The following is a 24,260-nucleotide window of genomic DNA, read 5'->3' on the forward strand; positions in this document are numbered from 1 at the left end:
TGAATTTGTATGTAAGTGGGAACAGGTACATTATTTGAATAAATGCAATTAGGACAGATATTTGTCTCAACGTTTTATTAGGCAGCATAATGTCAGTTACTGTATAAAATCCTCACTGTGAGCTAATCACAAACAAAGCAAAAGAAATAAAAAATCCTTATGGAGCCTAATTATTACCTTCTGAAGCAAGCTGTGCTTTGATATGCAAAAAGAAACAACTGCAGAGTTTGTCCTGGTCATTAAAGAGTTACAGGAGCTTGCAGAAGAGCTCAGTCTCAGCTGTGTTTAGCAAAAGATTTCTTCTGCAAGTCAAGCAAACCACCCCTTCCCCCATCCAAGCCTCCGTCCTGCACACGATGGAGCAGAGAAGCAGAGTTTGTATCTAAGAGTCGTTTGTATGTCGGATGTCCTTAACCCGGGGTTCACCTTTACTGAACATGTTTGTTTTTTTTTCCCAGGCAATTCCTTCATCCTGACCATTTACAGTATTTTTCACCCTGGCCGCTGACCTAGTTATAATTCTTTTCATGGCACCTTCGTTGCAGATACTACAAACGTTGCAAACTACCTGATGATTTTAGGTATTAGAGAGCTAGTGATAATCTTCCCAGGTAAGTAAACTTAAATGTCCTTTGTAAGCTTTAACACTGGCAGAATGCTGGTATTTTGCGGTGATTGTATTGAAGAGACAGTGATTAAGTGCTGTGAAAGAGAATATAATGGGGTTGGGGTGGACTTTAAACTGACCCAATTACATTACCATGACTGGGGAAAGTAACAGGATCTCTTTAAAGCAAATACTAATAAATAATTTTAAATTTAGCTTCCACTCACTGAGTAGACAGCCCAATCAATTTGCAATGGAATAAAAGATTAAATATTAAAGAAGTGTAAACTCCTACCCTCGATTCGCTCACACAGTTTGTGTAGGGCATGCATAGGACAGGCTTCACACAGCTTGATTTGTGTCTTGGCATTTTGGAGGGCAGCAGCAGTACTGAAAGCTTGCTTCAAAGTCAACATGATTTCATCCACCTAATGGGCAACACAATGAAAGAAATGCATGAAAATAAATACATCCATTACCTGTCAACCCACACCAGAGCTGAGAAGTGAAATAAAACTTGCATTGCTCAAATTAGGAAAAATGCAGAATTGTGAGCTGTAGAAGTGTCACCATCCCTATACTATGTAAACATACAGCACAAAATGGAGAACGGGCTTCAAATTTGTTTTAGACATTTAGTAAAAATATATGCATATTCTGCTGAGTCTCTGTTTGGGAGAATATTATTTTCATAGACAGTAGCTGCAAAAGACATCAAACCCACATTCAGGTGTACAAAAGATCCTTTAATCATCTCAGCTTAGAAGTTTGAAGTGTGTGTCACATAAATGAGTAGTACAATGCATTTCTGCTATGTGACAATCTGTTCTTTGATGCACAAGGGATATACACAATAAAAGGATATTTGTTTTAAAAGAAATATTCCCACATCAATAAATATCTTGTACATTATATATATATACAGTCTATTTCCTTTCAAACTACACTTTTTTTCATATATACTACATGTATATGTCTATTCCAAAACAGAAAAGATTTTTTTTTAATTAACAAAATAGTAAAGGATTTAACTATGCTTTTTCCTGAATGTATCTAGTTATCAGTAGTTTTTTACCTTTTGTAAAATCACCAAGTATAAAAATATTTCTGTGCTAAGCCAGAACAGAACATATCCGTTTAAGGTACACAAGAAGCTGCTGAGCTGCTGTTTTACTATTCTGGCTATGCAGTGTGGCAGAGGTGTATGAGCCACAAGAATAGCTACACACAACTATAAGTTAGGTTAAATATTTACATGCAATTCAATACATTTGTATTGCTTTTTCAGCATTTGACTAGGACTTCAGTTCAAGTACAGATTTTTGCCAATGGTTTTAAAAGATCCCCATCAAGTGTGTTTGCTCTTGTCACATAAGACTGTGATGTGTTCACACACAAATAATGTCTTTGTCAAAACATACAAAACATAATTTTTTTTTCCTATAAATCTGCATGATGAAGTGGGGAAGTGACTTTGTTAACTAGCAGGACCTGTAACAGATGTTTTCAGCCAGCTTGGACATTGCAGTGTATTGGTGTAGGACTATTTGCCAAATATTTTGTTACCACAATAATATCATGATCATGTCATTACACTATTATCAGCATATGTAACATCATATGTAACAACATCACCTAAACCAGTTTTTCTCGAACTTTTTAACATGGAGGAACCCCTTGAAATAGTGTTCAGGTCCTAGGGAACCCCTGCTATAACCACTGGTCAGTCAGAAGAATGCCTCCTCTGATGCTGACCAATGGGAAAAAATGTCACACTTAAAATAGCCAAAAAGATTATTGGTGTCAGGGGTAACTGACCTGAGAGGCACAAAATGCTCCCTGCTCAAGGAACCCCCAGCAACCACTGGAGGAACCCTGGTTGAGAAACTCTTCATCTTTTAAAGTGCAATGCAATGGACATTGCTATGGACATTGTACCAAAAAGTTTTTTGTTTACTTTTTGTGTCCCCCACTGTAGAGATTTACCGTCACCATTGGTCCCATTAGTTATTATCACTCAAATGAGTCACTTTCTGCTGTGTCTGCCATGGGACTGATAATTAAATAAAAATCTGACAAGGATATTTGCCAGTCCCTAATACATAGACTTTAAACATTTATACAATATTGTAGCACACTTCAAAGCATGCTGTAAATAGTTAGATTAGATGCATAACCCAGACCCTGAAGGAGACAGATGCAGTGCAGCGTGAAAAAAGTCAACATGACCTGTACTAGGCTACACCATGAGGAGCACTCCAACAGTTCTCTGATACTCAGAGAGGAATCATCCCAGCCTGCTTACTACATCCCAACCCCTAATATTTCAGAAAATGTAATCTTTGAGAACAGAAAAAGTTGAATACATTCAGATGCAGACACTATAGAACTAAAATTAGAGTAACTCATGGGAAACTTAATAAAAATCTTAGCTATACATATTCTACATTGTATATGTTGTATATGGAGCTGGGATTCAGAAAAGAAGGCAAGGATAATATGGCCATCATCACACACACATAGAAAATCAATGGTATTACCCACCAATGCTTCGGTAGCACATTGGAAGACGTAGCAAATATACTGGCTTATTCCTGGTTCCACACATTCACGACAGACAATACCAAAGTGATCAATATGCTTAATACCCTGTAAAACACAAGAACACACAAAATTACAGAGAATTAGTCAACATATGAAAACAAATCATAAATCCTCTGACAGCATCAACAGTTTTTATATTAATTCTTTTATTAGTGATAATGTTGTCACAGGAACAGTAATGGACAGAAAATGTACCCATTGAAGTCATAGAGGAAAATAAAAACCTGACAGAAGTTCTAACTTTCTGCACTCATACTTTAGAAGTACACATATGTCTAGTTAGTTGCATGACATGATATCCTCTGCTGGTATTTCTGCATGTGAATGACTTCGGTTATATTATAGCAATTTGTCAGTTTATCGCCATGCTGTTTTTCATTTAGCTTTTGATTTACCTAGTGATCCAAAAGCTTCTTATAATAATCTAATAATTCAACAGAAGAAGCTAAATCCTTAATCCAGTCACCTTCACCATAGTGAACAAAGGGGTTTAGCTCTACACTATATGCTGTCAAACATTTACACTTGCCTGTCCATTCTGACACCATATATATAATTCTTTGAAAAGAGAAGTTTATTCAAATGATTATCTGGGATGGAAAATATCAAGGTTAAGAGTTTAGGAACATTGTACCTGCTGTGTAGCACAAACATTTGTATCCACGTACTTCACAGAGTACATGGATCCAGCCACGTCATCCCCATTAAAGCAGACCTTGCCAGAAAATAGACCTCACTGCTATTAATAAGTGCTCCCTAACCCATCCAAAAAGTAACATTGCTAGGTACAAACTAAAATAAATTCTAATAAAAAAGTGTTATCTATAAAAGGTGAAAAGAAAGCAGGTGTAGATTATAGGAAGCTTGTAGATTCCAAAACATGCAGTTAGGTTAATTGGCTTCCCCCCAAAATGAATTTAGATTGTGTTATTAACATATCACCATGGTAGGGACATTAGATTGTGAGCCCCTTTGAGGGACAGCTGGTGACATGACAATGGACTTTGTAAAGAGCTGCATATTATGTCGGCTCTGTATAAATTCTGGATAATAATATTAGTCCACCTTTTGGTGTTTCCACAGCCTCGTGGCACATTTAAGTGTCTAAGGGCCTACATCATGCACTAAATAGCTATATTTCTTACCCAGTGATTTTATTTTTTACATAAAGAATAAACTAATAAAAAGTTAGGTGTTTTTATTGCAGGATCTGCTTTATGGTATTTTGTTTTTCAGATCAATTTCGCAATAGTGCTAACTGCAAATCAAATACACAGGCCTAAAGAAAAACTAAGAATGGAAGATGGAAGCAGCATCTCAGCTCTTACAATGGCTGCAGATTAACCAGATACGGATATGTCCGGATATGTCCTTAACTACAAATTACTTTGTTAAGTCATAAGATATACAGTATTATATCAGCTTTTTTAGAAAACTTTCCTTAAAAAAACTCACGGAACTTACATTCAACTGGTTAACATTTACTTTAAATAGTAAAAAGTACAGTTTATGTGCTATCGTCACTGGTACAGTCCTGTACAAACACTACACCAAGTGTATCAATGTCAGATAGAAAAGGGGAAACCTAATATATATCACAAACAGCGCTGATTTAAAAAAATCAGTACAGTATCAGAATATTTGATTTTATTTAAAATGAAAATCAGGTATTTTCATAAAAAAACTCTTAATCTCTATAATAGCCCATTCCCAGTTTTTTTTTTTAGAAAAAATGGACCCCTATTGCAATACAACATGGCCATATGTTGCATCCTGTACCACACGGTACAGAAATCTGCAATGACAAAACACAGGAATAGGTTGCTGTTCACTGCACTGCTTTGGTAGGGGACTTTAAGGTTCCATACAAATAAATGACAAAACAGAACGGAAGGCATGTCTTATTGTAAATGCAATGTGTTTGTCTCATGTTCTAATGCGATAGTGAGAATGAACTCTAAATACCATATGAATTCTCTAAAGATACATATACCTGAGAACATGATGAGATGTCTTTGAAGTTCTTTTCCAGCACTGCTGTTTTGGTATCAGGACTTATTAGATTGATTTCAAACCTTCCAACCTTTAAAGGAAATGGATCACATGAATTAAACGTTGTCAATAATATGGCTTAAAATAACGCAGTTGAAAATAAAATCATTTAATAGGTGAATATATTGCAAACATTAGGATAGAAACAAAGACAAAACTATTGTTATCAATTTAAAAAAAAAATCCCCTTTTTTCTTATTCTGGTGGCAACTCTGGATTCTCCTTCATCTTCAGCCACAGTGACAAAGAGAAGGCATTTCTCCAGTCGGGACACTGACTGCAATAAATACCTAAAGGGGTTTATAACCACTCAATACTAAAGTTTTAAAAAGAAAAGTTAAACTTTTACATACACTTTAAGTCCAACCTTTTTGGGCACAGTGTAAGATATGACAATTTTAACCCTAATATATTGCCCGTGAAGCCTATGCAGTATATTTTCTTCAATGTGAGTTTGTACTCTGTACAAGTAGAGCTACTCAGGCACAGTGAGATATATGGCCATCTTCTGAGACCCACCGTGAAACTTCCCTATTGATGACACCAGTATTTACATATTAGTTTTATTCTTTAGTCCTGTTGACATTGGAGGAATTGGCTGCAATGCCCAAACACACCCTATGTACAATATCAAGCACCAGAGTAACTGCTGGAGGCACTTTTTCACTGAATAGGGTCAAAAACGGCCCAGTGTTTTTATAAGCAGTATTCCTCCTTTTTGTTATGAGGGCATGGAGTGTTATCCATTTACATTCATCCAGGAGCTTCTCCCTTCCATTCTCTCTGGCAGTGCTAATTAGTTACATGTTAAGCTGTGTGTATGCTTGAGTTGGCCATCCAGCCCAAGTGAATAAAATCAGCAGGAATTATTATTTCTTATTAAAATGTAGGAAGCATTAATTTTTTAAATGCCAAGAGGGGAGCAGAGACCATGAAAAAGGGAAACTATGGAAAAAAAAATGGGGTAGGGAAATAAAAGGCAGCAAGTATGGATGAGGTTGATGGAATGCTGTGGGTATCAAGGAAGGCAAGGAGAGACTTGAGAGGTAAAGGACATAGACTGTGTAAAAATATGGAACAATGAAGATCAGCTTTGCTGGAATAAAGAGGTATAACAGCATTGATAGCAGACAGGAGCCGTTAGCAACACATTGTAATGTATAATAAAGAATTTCAAAAAAATCTCCTAAAAACGGACATTATACATCTACATTTAGCACACATATGTCATAATATTCAGTTACCTACATTGTAAAGCTGCATTAATGAGTTGTTTTATAGAAAATTACAGGTACTGAATAAAGAGCTAGATTTATGGTAAACCTAAGTACTCAACACCTGCAAAGCAACAGCTGCCCCAAGAGACAAACACATTTCAACTCTTGCAGAATTGAAATAATGGGTGATAAGTGCTGCCTGAATGCAGTTCTGAGTCATGGGAATAAAAACAGAATGAATCAACAGGTAAATGAATATAAAAAGGCTGTTAGATAATACAAAATCTGTATAAAAAAAATAGACATTGATGGGAATAAACAGGAAGGTAAAACTGCAATTTACAAGTAAATGCAAAACAGAGGAAGTGAGGGAAGTGACTGATAATGTGTTACAGTAGAAATCAATCACTTTAGCAGAGAGGAAACAAATTTGCCGGGATGTATAAACATTTTTATGTTTAATATAGTCAAGCTTTTACAGTCCTTATTTAGTGGAGGTTTGGCACAATCAAATCATGGCAACACATCCACTTGCTACTTTCCTATACTTACACAGACTATTCTAAGAAAGACACTTGCAGAATACACTCACTGTTAAAACCCTCTAAACATGTATTTGCAGAATAAAGATAATATAGCCAGAAAACCTTAAGTTTGCCTATTTGTTAATAGTAGCAGTATTATGTGTATGTGTTGGCCCAAATAATGAATTGCTTGTCTAGTTGAGGGACATTTGGTATTTGTTTTTAAATTACTGACTGAATAAGGTTGGGGGACCACAATGACTGCTGACAAAGAATGGTGACAGGGCTGCCCTGTGACGGATAAAGATTGTGGACCCCTTGACCCAATATACACACACATTATATAAATATATATATATATATCTATCTATATATCAACCTTTATTTGCATGATACTCTAGAGCAGGATTAAACCATTTCACAAATGTATTTACTAGAAATTACATACCTGAAAGAGCATTGTCCTGTTCTTTTCAGAATCTGATGGCTGGACATGGCTTGGTGCACTTGCATGACGTCTTCTTGACTGTATCTTTCCATCATAAGCTTTCTTCTGAATTGTGACACTGCTGCATCTAGATCTAAACTCCTGCTGGTCCTCAAAGCCCGAGTCTTCTAGAATCCTCTCAGGAAATGATACCCGCATAGCAGCAAGATTGCTCTGGCTACCTATTGTAAACATCCCTGAATGGTTCCTGGAGGCAGAATTGGCAATGGTCTCGGTGTCCTGCTCCTGAAATGCACCATCAGTCGGAGACGCTGGGATATCGATCTCGGCCAAAGTTAGGTCAGAGCTAGAGTCTATACTGCGCTGTTCACTGAGAAGTCTCAGTCGCTGACGTTCATGTTGAGAGAATTTCTCAATACAATCATCAACAAGAGTAGGCGGAGCGTTCTTATGGGCAATAACCACTTTCCCACAGTATAAGACCTCAAACTTCTGCGAGTTATAAAAGGCATCTTCACCATCTCGGCTGACCTTTGAATCATCCTGCAGTGCAACTTTTGACACTTGTCGAATGCTACTGATGACTGTAGAAACCTGAAAATATACAAAACAGAAAAGTGAGCAAAAGCATATTACAATAACTCAAATCAGTCAGTACTGTACAATTTTGGTAGGTATAAACTAAGTGACTGTATAAGAAATATTCTGTTAACTATTATGGCAGTTACCATGAATGTGTAGGTATTCAATAAAATGTCCTCTGTTATAGATAATGAGTATCTTCCTTTCTTACGTTAGGAAGGTATTTTGGGCCTTTACTCATGGCCTTTACCAATGGCTTTGGCCAAGTGTTTCACATACTTTACACCTTTTATCAAATACCTAAGACCTTTTCTGGTTCTTTGTAACTTCTATTCCAGAAATACCAGGCACACTTCCAGATGTACCTCTGCTTCCAGGATAACAATGCAATGAGAGAAAAGCACCAAAACAAACTAATTATAATACAGATTTTGTTCACTTTTTTTTCTGTTCACCTTTAGATACTTATGTATAAATCCATGAAAACTGAAAAGTGATAGAAGTGCTGCTAAAATGACTCACAAATCTCTTTGTCGATATGCCATACTGTCTTTCAGAATGATGTTATTCTGTGTCCACAAACCCGGTAAAAACTAATAATTGTGTAATGGACTATGTAATTGTTGCAGTTTAATAAAGAACCTTTGTGTAGCAGAATATTACTACTATACTTTCGATTCACTATGTAAAAACAACACTTTAGCCTACTTGTATAATATTCAGACACAGACTTAACAGCTTTAAAGCCCAAAATTGAACAAGGCTAATTTTTGGAGCAATTATATTGATTGGTGTAAATCAGTGCTGTTCAACTCTAATCCTTCATGAAACAGGAGGAGTACACATTTTTAGGATTTCTCTATCAGCAGCAAAAAAGGTGTGGTGCATAAAGAAAAAGAAAGTTATTCTGTTTTCCAGGTTGAGATCCTTTAAGTAATCCTACTTCCTGTGACTACGCATTTTGCACCTCCTTATGTGGATGCATGTTTTCAGTGTAATGCAGGGATGCTGTAAAATATATCCAGGCATCAATTGTTTTTGCTACATTAGCCAGCTCGTGGTCACAACAAACTAATCCCCCCCACTGGCTGAGTTCAAAGATGAGAAGATAAAGCTCCAATGCAGTGTGCAAGCACATCTGGCCCATGACAGTCTTTCTGTCCATCACTTTGCTTTTATATATTCAATACCATTAGAATGTGTTTTGTTCAATTTATAAATTCAATCATGAGGAAATAAAACTTCCTTTTTACTGGTTTAGATTTACTTGGTTAGGATGATGTGACTAAGGATCAGGTCACAAAGAGATATGTTAAAAGCAGAAAAAATACAGCAGCACTTCACAGTATCCAGTTATTTTTGTTTATTATTATTATTATTATTATTATTATTAACCACCTGGGCGTTTCACTGATGTCTAGATTTCTGTACCAAAAGCGGTACACTGTTTTTTATGAAATTTATTTTTTTAAATTGTAGACCTGTAATTTACAGAAATATGTCCGAACAAGGGTCTAGTAGATATCCTGAGTATAATAAAGTTTGAAACACAATATCATGTAAAAGAAAAAAAAAATAACTTTAATAATAAAATTAAATACAAAAAAACTAAAATCAGCTTAAACAAGAATGCATACATAAATCAAAAATACTGAAAATGCAGTAACTCTGTATATTGTATAGTACTATATTATTCTAAAACACCTCCCTAGGGTGGTAAATTTACTTTGTCTTTATTTTGTATTATTTTGTATTGGATTGGATACAGGAGTTTGTATTCAATCCAATACAAAATGTGAATTTCCCGCTGATGGGCACACGCGCCGACGACGTCATCAGGGATCGCCAAGGGACACGTATCGCGAACACCTAGGGAAGAAGAAGCCGACGGAAAAGACAGACACTCGACGCTGGAGAACGTCGCTGGAGAACGTCGCTGGAGAACTCGGATGGAACAACAGCACACGGAATGATGACAGCGGCACCTGGTAAGAGACCCCTGTTTCTATTTTTAGCCACCTGAGAATAGTTCGGGGTAAACGCTTTCTGCAAGTTTTTTTATCCCGAACTAAGGTCGGGTTAACCGCGCAGGTGGTTAATAAACAGGATATATAAAGTGCCATTATATTACACAGCAATGTGCCATCATAATGAAGGCATTTCAAAAGTAAATCAGACCATAAACACTGTATATATACAGAAGTCTAAATATAGGGATGTAAATAAACAAATCGCTCACTCCTGAATACTTAGCAACATGTCACTTTGCAGACTCTAACAGCTGCTCTTTCCTGTACTGAAGACAGACAGGCCGCTGGCAATGTTCAATAGGCAAGCAACATTATAATTTGATGCGAACTGTTTCAAAAGCCACACATGCTGACATTAACCAAGATGAAAGGTTCACTGAAGAGCCCTGCTGCATACATTTTAGCAAGAACTTTTTTTTAACATTTCACAGCGTATCGCTTCTTCTAATGTTTGCAATAAAAATGTCAAACCAGTTTAAATAGACTCTTTTAAAAATAGCTGTAACATACCTATTGTGTAGTTACAACTCCCTCCATCCCCCCAGACGAGTTACTTGGCTTCTGAGTCTATGACACACACTGTCATTCTGGAGAACCCATATGTAATAGTTCCCATGACTGTGACATTCATGGAAGAATTGTTATCTTCTTCATCTTGAGTTAACCCTTTCTCTAGGAAAGAACATACAACCATAAGCCAGCATAATAATAACCCCCTACAACACACAATAGAAACATAATTCATATTTACTTTGCTGCTAAAAATATATGCAGATCGGCAGTTCCTCATTTCTTTTAGCTTTGTTTGTAAACTTTAGAACTTATGCAGCTATTATCAGCATTTAAAGAACAAAACACAGCTGCTGAACTTGCCTGAGATTTGAGCATTTTAGGTTCAAAAGCAAGTCTTGAAAAAAGTGGATCTGCTGGCATTAACAGCTAGTAAACTGAATAAAACACTTGGATTGGAGGAGTCTTCTTTTCATTGTAAGCTTTATTGACAATTGTACATAATTGGATATTATTCTAAATTTCAGTGGGGAAACAGTAACCAGGCTAGTTCCAGGTGTATGGAAAAAAAGGCTTAGAACCATTCTCTTGTTCTAATTTTCTAAATTCAAGTGTCCTCTTTACATAAGCCACCCAGGAAAGTGCATGGAGTGCTATCTATTCGTGAGGGCGTTGATTGGATCTTCTCATTCTTGAGCTGCTGCTGCCTATACACTGATGGAGCAGGAGCACCCCATTGTTTCCTGCCATCAAGAAGCCCAGAATTGATGGAGAAGAGCGCAAACAGCCACAAAACTTTACAGTAGAAGCTCAGAAGAGCAAAGTCTCCTTCTTCTCCTCAAAGCTGCTGCTAGTAAGGATTCTGTCATCTGTAAGGAAGGTGAGGAAGAGGCAGAGCAGGCAGCATGCAGGAGAGGAGACACATATACCGGGTAGGAGAAGTGCACCACAATGCTTCATTTGTTTATATATGTGATATATTCAAGCTTTCCCGTTATAGCCAAATGGAAAGTATTGGAGATATGACCACTGGGGTCATACAGTAATGAAGGGAAAAATTATTCTCAGTCCAACCCCAGCTAGAATTTACAGAAAAACCTATTTAGGTACCATTTCTTGTTGATGAAATATACAGTTGTGATGAAAGGTTTACAAACCCTGGCAGATTTTGTGAACTATTGGCCATTGTTTGGAAAATATGACTAATTGTGTAGAAAATGTTCCTTTAATTTAGGGAGTGTGCTCGGAAGAAGCAATTTATAATCACCTAAATTGTGTGCCCCTTTTAGATTATAAGGATAACTGAAATCACTCAACGTAGGCCTTAAAAGATACAAATTCAAGATGAACAATAGAATTGGCCACATGCTTGTGTTGCAAGAAAAAAGCCTTTAGTGTGTGAAAACCACAACAGAGCCCACTTAGAATATGCTAAGAACACCTAGACAAGACTCAAAACCTCTGGATAGTCCTTTGTGACGAGGACAGAAGTGAACTTTATGGTCACAAAACACTAAACCTCTTGTTTGCGGAGGACACAAGACCTATGGTGAAAAGTAAATTGACTCTATTGTAAAGTGTGGAAGTGGATTTCTAATGTTCTGGGGGTGTGTGCCTACAGTGATGGAGGGGCCCTAACAATCTCCTGACCCCAATATCATTGAACCACTTTGGGGAGATCTCAAACATGCAAGACACCCAAAAAATGTTGGGGATCTGGAGGCTTTTTGCTAGGAATGGGCAACTTTCAAGGGTCACATTCACAGCTATCACAAAATATTACATACCATCATTGGTGCTAAAGGACAAGAACTAGGGATATGCAAACTTCTGAACAGGGAATATCTCAATATTTTCCGCTATACTGTCATGCCTAAAATTAAATTTAGATCGCATTAAAAGTAAATGAAATGTGTTTCACCTGATCATTCACATTTTCAGTATACAACAGTGTACATCTTACAATGAACTTATTAGCACAACCGTATAAATGATAATCAAATATGTAAAGTACAGTGAGAAGCTTGTGTGTAACAGAGTAAATAAAAAATAAACATGTATTCATAAATTCGTAAACATGCTTCTAATGGGAAGTAAGCAGGATCACATAATGTGCTACTAACTAAACAATACATGCCAGGACTTTGTGTACCTATGCATCATAGCGTTATGACAGATGTCCTTGATTTAATGGTCTGCAAACACAGCCATTGCCTAGCAGGCAGATATTAGACATCATGTGCCGCTGATAAAAAAAGGAGGACACAAATGAGGAAATTTTCTATGCTTTACCAGTACAGTATAATTGTGGGGTAATAATTGCAGATAATAATTGTGAAACAGTAAAATATTTGACACAATAAATAAGGAGTGACACAAATGAACTGCTCATGAACAGTAAATGGAGAGGCTTGTTTATTTCTAATAAAATAGAACTCATTTCACTAAATATGGATTATCCATTAAACCAATACAAACAGCTGCAAAGATCTGCAACAAATTTCAGATTTGAGAGGTCAGATTCATTTTTCTTTACTGAACAGGTTTAATTGCGGATTATAGTTCATAGGATTAGCCTTCTTTAAAGATTTCAAGCTACTGAATTTAGCACAAAGATCAGTCCCAAAGGACACCCAATTTGTCTTTTTAAGAATGTCAGAATCCACAGCTATGAGTGCGGTAAAACTGAACTACAGTATAAGAATATGTTGAATATTGCAGAACAGTCAGCTATACGAGTAGAGTAAGCCTTGTTTACCATCATCATTTATTCATGCCAACCTGCTTATGTTTCTTCTTTGTCTGTCACTGCAGTTTGGGTCTTTCTAACGGAGTTCTCATTAGTAACAATATAAATGTATTTTACCCTTAAAATATGACTGTACAATATATTTAACAAAACTTAAATAAAGTCTAATCAGTTAGAGGATGAAGATTTTTACATGAGTCATACCTAAACTGGCCCTCTATTTCAAAGACCACCTCTGATATTCTGGATTTGCCATTTTGGTAGTCAGGTTTTTTTTCCTAAGAAATTCCCGGGGAAAATACCTTGGCATCTAAAAGAGCTATATTCAGACTGGCACAGAGGTTAGTGCTTCCACACATCAGTTAACCGCTGCCTTGGGGGAAACGGGGTCAAACAGTTCCTACCCATGGCAGCCCAGTCAAGAATGATGGAGGGTGGCCTTGAGGGGTACAGTACTGATTACTGCCATCCACTGTCAAATCTGCAGACACCAGTTATTTAGGAACTGGCATTGCTGTGCAAGTGTATGTGTGGCTGGCAAGGTGCCAGCGGATGAGAGCTGCACAGGATCATATGATCCCAAGGCTGGTGTGAACTTAGGGCAAAGACAATGTATTATGCTAGTTTTAAAAACATTATCCTATTTACCAGAAGTAAACTTCAACAGAACTGATTCGGGCCAACAGTGTTCCTGACTACACAATGCAGCTGTGCATTTTATTTAATGCACCACATTACAATGGACATTGGCCTTCAGAAATAGGCATCTGGGCAAATTGTAGCATTTTCTCTCTTTGTATAACTGCAGATGTGTCTGGGCTGCCAGCAAAGGATGGCAAAAAGGTAAACACGGGGACATAAACAGTGTTACGTACAAGAATATCTAGATAGATTAGTGGTGGCTCACATTAAATTCTCCATTTTATGTGCAGCCATAAAGTTGTAGGAGCAAAGAATATTGAATAGAATATTCATCGACTTTTCTCGATAGAGCTATGGTGCAACAATGCAAGGACATCCATATTTCATTTATATGAAGTTCAATGTCTGAACTGTTAAGGTCAACACAAAAACCGGCCTTTTTTCTAATCTTGGGAATATGTTTGCATATTTCACAAACTTCTCATTCCACTGTCCAAATGCTGTAAAATGTGGCTTTCACATGCCCTTAGCCTAACCATAACATTTACAAATATTGAATGCATTTATGGTTGTAATCTAAGGTCATACAGTGCACAAACATTTAAACAGCCAATTTCCTCCCAGCAATGTCAGCCCCAGCAGGAGTACCGGTATATTTTTTTCAGGGTTTCTGGTCAGTTTATACATTAAAATACCTGGTATGGACAAAAATACTTGTTTATTTTATGGGTTTATTTATATAGAAAAATACCAAAGAGAAAATGCAATATTAACCCGACACATTACTTAGTAGATGCTTTGCTAGGTTAATGCTATTTGTAGCATAGTTTTGCTTATTTACTGAATAATATTTTTTCAAGCAGTAGAGCAGGGACAGTAGATCCCAAGTCTATTTTGTAATAATGTGACAAGTATACTTTCAATAGAATAGAAATCATGTAACATGTATAATAGAAAAAGACAGCCATGAAAGAAGTATAATGTGGTAATGAGCCAAGCATAAATCTTATTTTTCTGCCTGTACACAGTATTGTTGGCTCTCGTACAAGACCTCGATTATGATGGCTCATGTTAGGAACAATGTCACTAGGATGATAATGGGACTCGCAATCACTAAAATCAGCAAAACAGTCTCTCTCTATGCTACAGCTTCACTATTACATCTACGTCAATTGGTTCTATAGGAAAACACAGAGCATCTAATGGACAAGAAGTAAATGAATTAACTTCATTTTACATTGACAAAGTGATATGAGTGAGGGCAATTAGGACACAATGAACATCTGCTGCCAATCATCAGCTGCATCTTTAACAAAATAGCACTGACAAAGAATCTGTGAGGTCCCTAGTAAGCCTTCTGCCAGTACTAAACAACAAAACCCCCTAAAAATATTAATTCTACTTAAAAAAAAAAAAAAAAAAAAAAACGAAAGCTGTACTGAAAGAAATAGAAAAGCGGTCATTGATCACTTCCTTCTGAAACTGCAATTTGCCTGGCAAACTCAGGAATCGAGAATGAAATGAAAGAAAAAAAGGCAGAACTATGTGTTCCAAAGCAGTCACCCAGAAAGTAATGAAGCCACTGAATTAGAACTAGTACTTTTAGAGCGTTAAACAATGGCTGTCTGTATTCCTTCTCGGTACAAGATTTTTTAACACAAGGATATGATTTTACAGTGTGGAAGGGTTAAAACTTTATTCCCATCTATGTCTATGTAAAGCGTTGCAATCAAATTATTTTGTTTTCTTCCTTAGGTCTGTGAAGTGAATAACAAAGCAGTTGTTCTTGATCCTGTCTGCATTCCTGTGTGTGCAAACAGCCCTCCTAGTTCTTATCTTAGAATACAGAATAATTATACTTTATTAAGTGATCTAACAGTAGAAGTGGTTGAGTTGTTTAGCAAAAAATTATTGGATTAGTGTGATGAAGCTCAGTCCACAATACTGCTATGTGCGCTAAGTCCACAAAAGGACTTAGGATCTGACTGGGAGATAAACAGGTATTTTTCTGAACTTCCAGGGTCTTTAAAAGCATAAAATATGGCAAAAGGTACATTTTTTTAATATATACTACATATATTACACTAATGATTACCTATTTTTAGAAAATGTAATGCAGAATAATCCCCTATTCTCCAGTCCCAAGGTAGGGAATGCTCTTCCTCAGCCTGCTTGATCCCTAGAATAATGGTGGACCCTTCATGTAACCACACACATGGCTTTGTGTGACTGGCCATTTATATTGGGAGAATGGAGAAGAAGTCCTCAGGAATGAGAAATAATATAAGTAGTGCTTTCTTTTCATGACATCTAAACAAGCACTAGATGCCTAATATATGAGGAAGGACATCCTAATTTCTTTTATAGCTAGCCTGTGTTAAAATACCTATCAAGTTCTCTGCCAGTGTCCTGCCGTGGAAACTTCTCTTTTTATTATGTGTCCTGGAGATCCAACAGGAAATAAAAGGAAAATACTCCAAATTAACACACACACACACGTTAAAATCTGGTATTTTATCTGTTAGATTATAAACGTTAACCCTGTCCCCATTTATGATGATTCTCTAACTTTCTTCTAAACCGTAAAACCCAGAATCTTTCCCACGGTGTCCAAAACTAGAAAACGATTAGTTGGGTTGACTTCCTTATGAAAAGGCAGCTGTGCTAATCCTTTGACATTAATACTTTGTAATCTAGCGAAAGGACAAATGCACAGCATTTTATGTGTGAACTACTTCAAAACTATTGATAACAGCTAAGCACCTAGTGTATTTCAGGATAAGTCAGCAATGGTGGTCTCCATATTCCGCAATGACACATTGCAAGCAAAATAGTCATATACTATTTTATAAAAGTGTCCTGCAACCAGTAGTTACCTGTTGTTCTCAGCTGCATTTCTTGATGTATATAGTACAGGTGGTCGAATAACTGCAAGTCGAAAAACTGCAAAATAAGCACTGGATAAATGCAGGAATAAAATTGAGAAAATGCTGACTTTTTTTGTCAGTGTTGCAGCAGAATGAAAAGTTAAATCTTGTGTAAATGAAGCCTAATATAAAGGAATGTTTGATATACACCATCAAAACTATTTTACAACACATTTATTTTCTCCAGCATACACAGAGCTGCAAGTACGTGCAGGGAAGATGAAGGGAACGCAAACAGAACATATTTTGGCTCCATGTCACGCTCTACAGCACTTTTATCAAGTTGTTATTGTAACAATCAGCACAGGCAATTGGCTCAACAAACACTGGATTACACAGGAGAAGTGCCCTGTACATTCAGAAAGCAAGTTTATTATTTTGCCCAGAGGAAAGAATCTGAGCAAGTTACGGCACAAGACACAGTGACCTTGATATTTGAAATCGTTAACCATAATGGTGGAAACAATGCTTACAGAAGATATTCCTAATGAAGAATACATTTAGAAAAAAGAAAACATTACACGGTTAATACAGGTATGTACAATACCAAACCAGACATTTGAAACCACTGCCATGATCACTTTATCTTGCTTCAGCAGGAAAACCTTACAAGGTGTATATAAGGCATGGTAGCAAAAAGTCAATAAAAATAAAAAATAAATAATAATTAGTTGAATATAATTACTATCTTTCCTTTTAATTTTTAAATGATTTTATGATGTTAAAAGTTTAATACCAGCGGAGAAGGATTATTTTTTTTTTTATTATTATACAACAGATAACACTTTATTTTTTATTTTCATTTGCAAATCCTGTACCATAAACTAAAGTGTATCTAAATTCAAAAGCAGAACTAATATATTGTAGCTTACCAGATGTGATGCCTTTATTTCAGGCTAACTGGGCTTTATTTTCAGTGGTAACTCAATTCTGACCTTGGCCAACACTTACTTACTTCGAGGAGCAGGTTGTCAGCAAGACAACAGAAAACTACCTTTTTCATATTCATAACATCTGGATGAGGGGTTCACAGAAAAAGCAGAACACCATCAGTTCACAAGATTTCTGGTACATTTTTGTACACATCAAACACATATAACAAAATACAATGGTATACTTACCAGATGAGTTTTTATACACCTAAAATCTTTCAGTATGGAGTTTATTACTATGTTATATGCATAAAAGGCATACTCACAAATTTTGTTTTAGCTTTATTTTATTTCCATCCCTGATAAAGGGAGCACCTCTACATCACAGAAACTTGTTAAAGCGGACCTAAGCTAAAATTTTTACAGAAAAAGTGTAGACTTCTTTCTTTGTTTTTTTTGTTTAACTGCACCACCAAAAAAAAAAAAAGACTGAATGGAAGTGCAGAGGATACCTACATCGTGCATCCCAGGAGGCTCCCGAATGCTCTGAGGCATTTTTCTACACTGAGGGGAAAGAGATGGCAATCTCACGCATGCGCAGTGAGATCGCCACGCTTTTTTTCTCCTTTACAAAATGCTTTTGGGACAAGAAGTTCACCATTGCCTTTCTTTGCCCCCAACCAACAACCCATTATTTCAGTATTTGGAGATTTTAAAAGGGGTTGCCGAGAACACAATCATAGTGGGAGGCGATCTAAACTTTCTTCTAGATCCCCGCATTGACACATACTCTGAGAACAAGCCCCCATCTCCTACTCCAGGGAATACTCATTCCACCCTAAACTACACGAGCTTAGGCTGAAAGACATGTCATCCGATCTCACACCTGCGCAGTGCGAGATCCGGTAACGTAGCCAGAAGAAGATGGAGGATGACGCTGGGACAAAGGAAAATTCCATGATGGCATGGGACCTGATATTGAGGATTTCTCCAGCGCAATCGAGGGATCTGTGGAATGAAAGTTCTGCTTTAACTAAATGTAAAGATTTTGCCTGAAACTTTTATTAGAATAAACATCTTTAGTATTCAGAATTCTGGGATAGCACTTCTTTCCTGGTCTCCTCCTTTAGCTGGAGGAGGCTTTGGTAGAACTTCCAACACAGTTTCAAAACATTTCCTTTCACTTCCTACAATTCCAGAAAAGGAAGTAAATGGAACTCTTTTCTCCAACAAAACAAAGACAGTAAAATATAACGCAACAGGAGTTTTCACTCTTCTTTACTCCATCCATAACACAAAAAAGCTTTAACTACATACAACTTCAAGTCAGAGTTTTGCAAATCAAGTCCTCAATCTTTACATTAGGTTATACTTTCACCAAACTTTTAAGATGTGGTGAATTGATCACATACACAGGGAAGATTCACAGGTAATGAATGTTAGAATGTCAGGTTTGTGGTTTTATAAATAACATCTGTAAGTTGTTATTACAATTTCAAGAATTGATTAAGGCTGAACATATGATAGCATGCCCCCACAATGCCAGGTTAGGCAGGAAACTTAGGCAGGAAGCAAATTGTGTTAACTGTAGTCTCCATTTAAATTTACATTACTCCTTCTCCTTCTTTTAATTATTGGGCACAACATTCCAAATGCATAATTTAGATTTCAAAAAAGGAAAGTTTGATTTTTGAAACTTTGAGCTGATTTGTTGTAAACTGTAGCAAGTTAAGAAATGGTGTTTCATAAATCCTCAGTGAGAAGCACAGCATGGTACCGAATTAAAAGGAACAGCATGTGGTGATAAACAAATCGCATAACTATTCACGCTGTTCTCTGGCAACACTAAATAGAGATTAATGCTCAGAACACTTCTTACATAAAGTTACTTTTTAATAGCTTATTATTTTAACTTACAGTCACAGAACGGTGATCGGCTTGTGCTGACACAACCTACACAGCCTAGCATTCTATACAATATGAATGGACTAGATCAGGGGTCCTCAAACTACGGCCCGCGGGACGAATACGGCCGGCTGAGGTTGTCCATCCGGCCCGCCGGCCGCCGAGGCTGCTTCTCCTGCCTGAGTTGTGGCTGCCTGCCATCTGCACTCCAGGGAACCCGGTCACGTGACACCACTGTTGCCTGGGTAACGCTGGAGCTGTCGGGCGGAAGTATAAACATACTATGCACATTGATCATGTACACATGTGCTGCAGTGTGATCCATGTATGAAGGCAGCAGTGAGTGACAGGTAGCAGACACTGACAAAGTTTTTTTAGCAGCCCTTTTTTAATTAATAAAAAGTGTGGGGTAGTGTTGGGTGTAGGGTAAGGTGTATAAAAAGAAGCAAATTAATGAATTGCTTGAGATTATTCATTTGCATGGAAAATGCAAGATAAATTTGCATTTTCAATACACACAGTGAAAATTCAAATTTATCTGTGCATTTTCCATGCAAAGGAATAATCTCAAGCAATTTTAAAGCCAAAGTAAACGCCACTTTTTTTTTTAATGATCGTCAAGTGTGCTGTGCATATACTATTGTTCTTTCATGTTTTTTATACAATAAATACGTTTTGTGCAGTGTGCATAAGAATCTTCTCCTGTTTTTTTTCAAACTATAGTACGGCCCCCCGACAGTCTGAGGGACCGTGAACCAGCCCCCTGTTTAAAAAGTTTGAGGACCCCTGGACTAGATAGTAACAAAAAAAAGATCACTACTAGGCCATAGGAATGTGGGAAGGAAAGCATATGAAAATTTTTAAAGTGTTCCATTGTAAACATGTGACCAGGTATTTCTAACGTGTTCTGACGACAGACGAACCCATGACTTACATGCCAGATCTTAGACATGTATTTTTTAGATCTGGTGCAGATTGATTGAAAATGTTGAGATCTTGCCAAGATCTCAATGTTTAGTTACAGGAGCACTCTGAAAGGCACCAGTGTCTGAAGAAACTGCTTTGAGAAATTATATCAAAGTTTATCAATATGTATACATACATGATGGAAAATTAGCTAACTGTTCCCCTATAATCCATCAAAACAATAACTTTATAATTCTAACACTTCACTAAAAATTTTTTGGAAAAAAAACTTTTGATCATTCCTAGCATTAACACATTACACTGCATTATTCCAAGCAATAATGTGAACGACACAACACTTTCTGAAAGCATTAGAAATGCTATTCAATGATTCTGCATGTAGTTAAATGAGTTATCTGATGTCACTTTAACAGCATGCCAACATGTAAGTGCTATACATTTGTTACACTGAACAATGTCAGTGCTAGTCCTTACTACGGACAACCACAGCAGCCAGCAAAATAATACCCTGTCTGAGGAAGCAGGCTAAATGACAGGTATGTACAACGTGGCTTTGTTATCAAGTAAGTGCTTTTGAAACATTGTCCACAACAAAAAGGGTCATTCTAGATTACTCTATCGCATTAAATTTTACCTAATGCTTTAATTAAACAGAGGAGTTTGAAAAAAGGTTCTACATTATGTGTTGCATCACAAAGTTAATATTAAACTTAGTAACTAGTCCCAGAGTTGCTAAAGACAATGTTCTGGATTTATGTCTGTTGAAATTCCAAGTTAAGGATAAATGTGCAGTAGAATGTCATTATGCCACACTATTCACACACGAAAGTGTATGTCAGTGCACAGATCTTAAAAACAAACTTTCTTATTTTGTACAATAGAAATACTGCAACAGTAAAAAGAGATGACTGCAAAACAAACTGAAAGATGAGAAGAAAGAGCAGATGGTTTTGCCAAGGAAATTAAAGGATTTATGATAAAGTATTATAAAAATGCTGCATTGCAGCCCCTTGGTTTTTTAGCTTCGTGGTATACACAATGCTCAGCAGCAATACAGATGAAGGGTGGGTGCTGTGGGAGCAAAACAAACAAAAGGTTTGGGCTTAGAATAGAGACCTAAGCAATACAAAGTCTACCAAAGCCTTGGGTTAACCATGTATAACATTGGAACTGAAGGTGATAGAAGTTCACTCCAAAGAGATCAATATAAAATCTACCTTCTGACCCAGATGTCTCTGACCTAAGGGGCACATCTACTTGTGTGCCAATTATACCTGCCACATCTAGCAGTTATCTTGTATGCCAAGGACAGTGTAATTTGGAAATGTGTCCCTGGAAATTTTGCACCGGTACAAATGTGTGATGTTCTGCACTACACACTGAGACAGCTGGGTGAATTTATTATCACAGACCCTTCTGTGCCCAGATAGACATATTTATATGTTACAAAGAAATGCATTTTTAAAAATATAGAATGAACACCTGGATAAAACTGGAAATCAGCATCCCTTGCACAATGCTTTTCACACTGCTACCACTCACAAAGCTGAACATGCTAAAAGGAGAGCAGTAGAGTGGAAAAAAATGACTACATTCGCGTGTGGTTTCTCTTTCATTATCCAACCGGGCGGGTGGGCGGCAGGGGGTGGTTGGTGACCAAGGTGAAATAAATCAATTTAGTAACTTTAGGGATGATATAGGTTGTAAATATTATTTGTAGCTTACGGAAGCTCATTTCAAAATGTCTAGACCTATTCTCGTACAGCAAAAGTGGACCCTCATTAGCCTAATAATAAAATAATAAATAATAATAATAAAAAAAAAAAACAGATCAGCATACAGGTTAAGTAAACAGATACAATGAACTTTATGGCTTTGAAGAGTATGGATATAACTAATATATATGCATATTACATCCCCAGCTATAAAATGAATAGAACTGTATTGAATAAGGTGCAATGTTTACATTTTACAGGATTATTAGCTTCCATATTTAGCCATGTCGCAGCTGACAGTCTTAACAATTGAGGCTAGTTATTCCGGCAGAGCTTCGATCCACAACAAAGAGGTAACGTTGGCATCAACTAAGGAGATCTCAACACTTGTATAAACAAAGAGTCAGCTGCAGATCCAAAGTAGATCAACATAATTTACAATTAAAAAAAAAAAGGCCCAATATCTGCCAATACAAATTAAAAAACAAAATGATAAAAGACCTCAAAGCAGTATTAGAAAAATGGCAAGAGCTAACTTTAGAGCCTGATCTGTACTTATTAGGATAAAGCACTGGAATTTGGAGATAATATCGGTCTCTGGCAGTGGACTACAGATCTCTGCCCTTTTGCTCTTTCTAGCTTCCATTTTCTTTGGGCTGAATTTATTGAAGCTCTTTAAGACTGGAGAGGATACTTTTTCCATCAGTGAACCTTAGTGATATGGAAAACCTGGAATGGATTGCCTAAAAGTCTTTTGCTATTAGTTAGCAAAAGTTTTCAATCCTGGACCAGATCCGCTTCAAGTTTGCTAGATAACCCAGGTTCACAGATGAAAGTGTATCCTCTCCAGCCTTGGATAGCTTTAATAAATCAGGCTCATTGTGTGAGGCTGAGAAGGATTAGGATAAGAGAGTAATAATAATTGGCTAGATCAACCTTTCTCAACCAGGGGTACCTCCAGAGGTGTACCTCACAGGTCAGTTTAAGTAATATCAATTATCTTTTTGGTTATCTCTAATGGTATCATTATTCTCTTTAGCAAGCGATTTCAGAGGCATTGTATCCACTGACCACCATGCTACCATACTGTGAGCTATGAATATTGCAATTATAGCAAGGGTTCCCTAAAGACCTGAAAGTTATTTCAAGGGTTCCCCTTATGTTAAAAAAGGCTGGATCAGATGGTCTAAGAAGTTATCCCCACTCTAATAAAACTAAGCCCAAAAGAGTAAAGCTAACTTAGGAGAGAGTAGAACAATTATTACAAATAGTGGATGGTGCTGTTATTTTTATATTAATACAGTTATTGAAACTTTACATTTAACTAACTTTACTAAACGTTTTTCTTTTACTGGTAAGATGAATCTTTATAAGCTAGCAAAGACATCACTATACAAAAGTCAACAAAAAAAGATACATTTACGGTAAAAAGAACAGGAATACATTTACGGTAAAAAGGACAGAAATATTAATGGTAATTATGAATAATTTCAAGCGACAAATGATCTTTGAAATGGGGGCTTACTACTGTAGTAAGTAATTAAACACATATAACACAAATCTATCCTCACCTATACCAATACCTTTTTCTGACTCTCTACAGTACTTCATTATACATCTTGAAGTGTTTTATTTCTGCTCTGCCTTTCACTTTAAAGAAGTGCTTGTAATAACAAGTGGACATATATTCATGATTTGTTCAATACATATAAAAGTTATCTTATTTAAATGAAAAGCCGGAGAGTTAGGTTAAGGAACTTCAAGATGTAGTACAACATTTAAATGTTACCATGAAAGAAAATGTGGGCGATAGCTTCAAGTGGTCAATGTGGTATATTAAAATGAAGCAATAAAATAGAAAGAACAAGTCTGGACAATGAGTGGACAAGCTCTCAGGAGTATTGGCATGGGATCCCTGTAATTAACAAATGTCTGACTCACTAAAAGAC

At 36.6% G+C, this 24,260-nt stretch overlaps 1 protein-coding gene across 6 annotated transcripts in view; it reads right to left on the reverse strand.

Moving 5' to 3' along the window:
- TBC1D4 (TBC1 domain family member 4) overlaps nucleotides 1-24,260 on the reverse strand; it is a 90,067-nt gene that overhangs the window by 35,920 nt on the left and 29,887 nt on the right. For all 6 annotated transcript variants that reach the window (XM_072410607.1, XM_072410614.1, XM_072410600.1 and 3 more), the window contains exons 2-5: nucleotides 7,453-8,046; nucleotides 5,205-5,294; nucleotides 3,152-3,256; nucleotides 903-1,035 (exon numbers count right to left, since the gene is read on the reverse strand). In XM_072410607.1, the coding sequence (XP_072266708.1) occupies nucleotides 903-1,035; nucleotides 3,152-3,256; nucleotides 5,205-5,294; nucleotides 7,453-8,046 (922 nt within the window). The remainder of the gene's footprint in view (nucleotides 1-902; nucleotides 1,036-3,151; nucleotides 3,257-5,204; nucleotides 5,295-7,452; nucleotides 8,047-24,260) is intronic.

The sequence above is a fragment of the Pyxicephalus adspersus genome, chromosome 1 (assembly GCF_032062135.1).
Source record: "Pyxicephalus adspersus chromosome 1, UCB_Pads_2.0, whole genome shotgun sequence".
Classification (NCBI taxonomy): domain Eukaryota; kingdom Metazoa; phylum Chordata; class Amphibia; order Anura; family Pyxicephalidae; genus Pyxicephalus; species Pyxicephalus adspersus.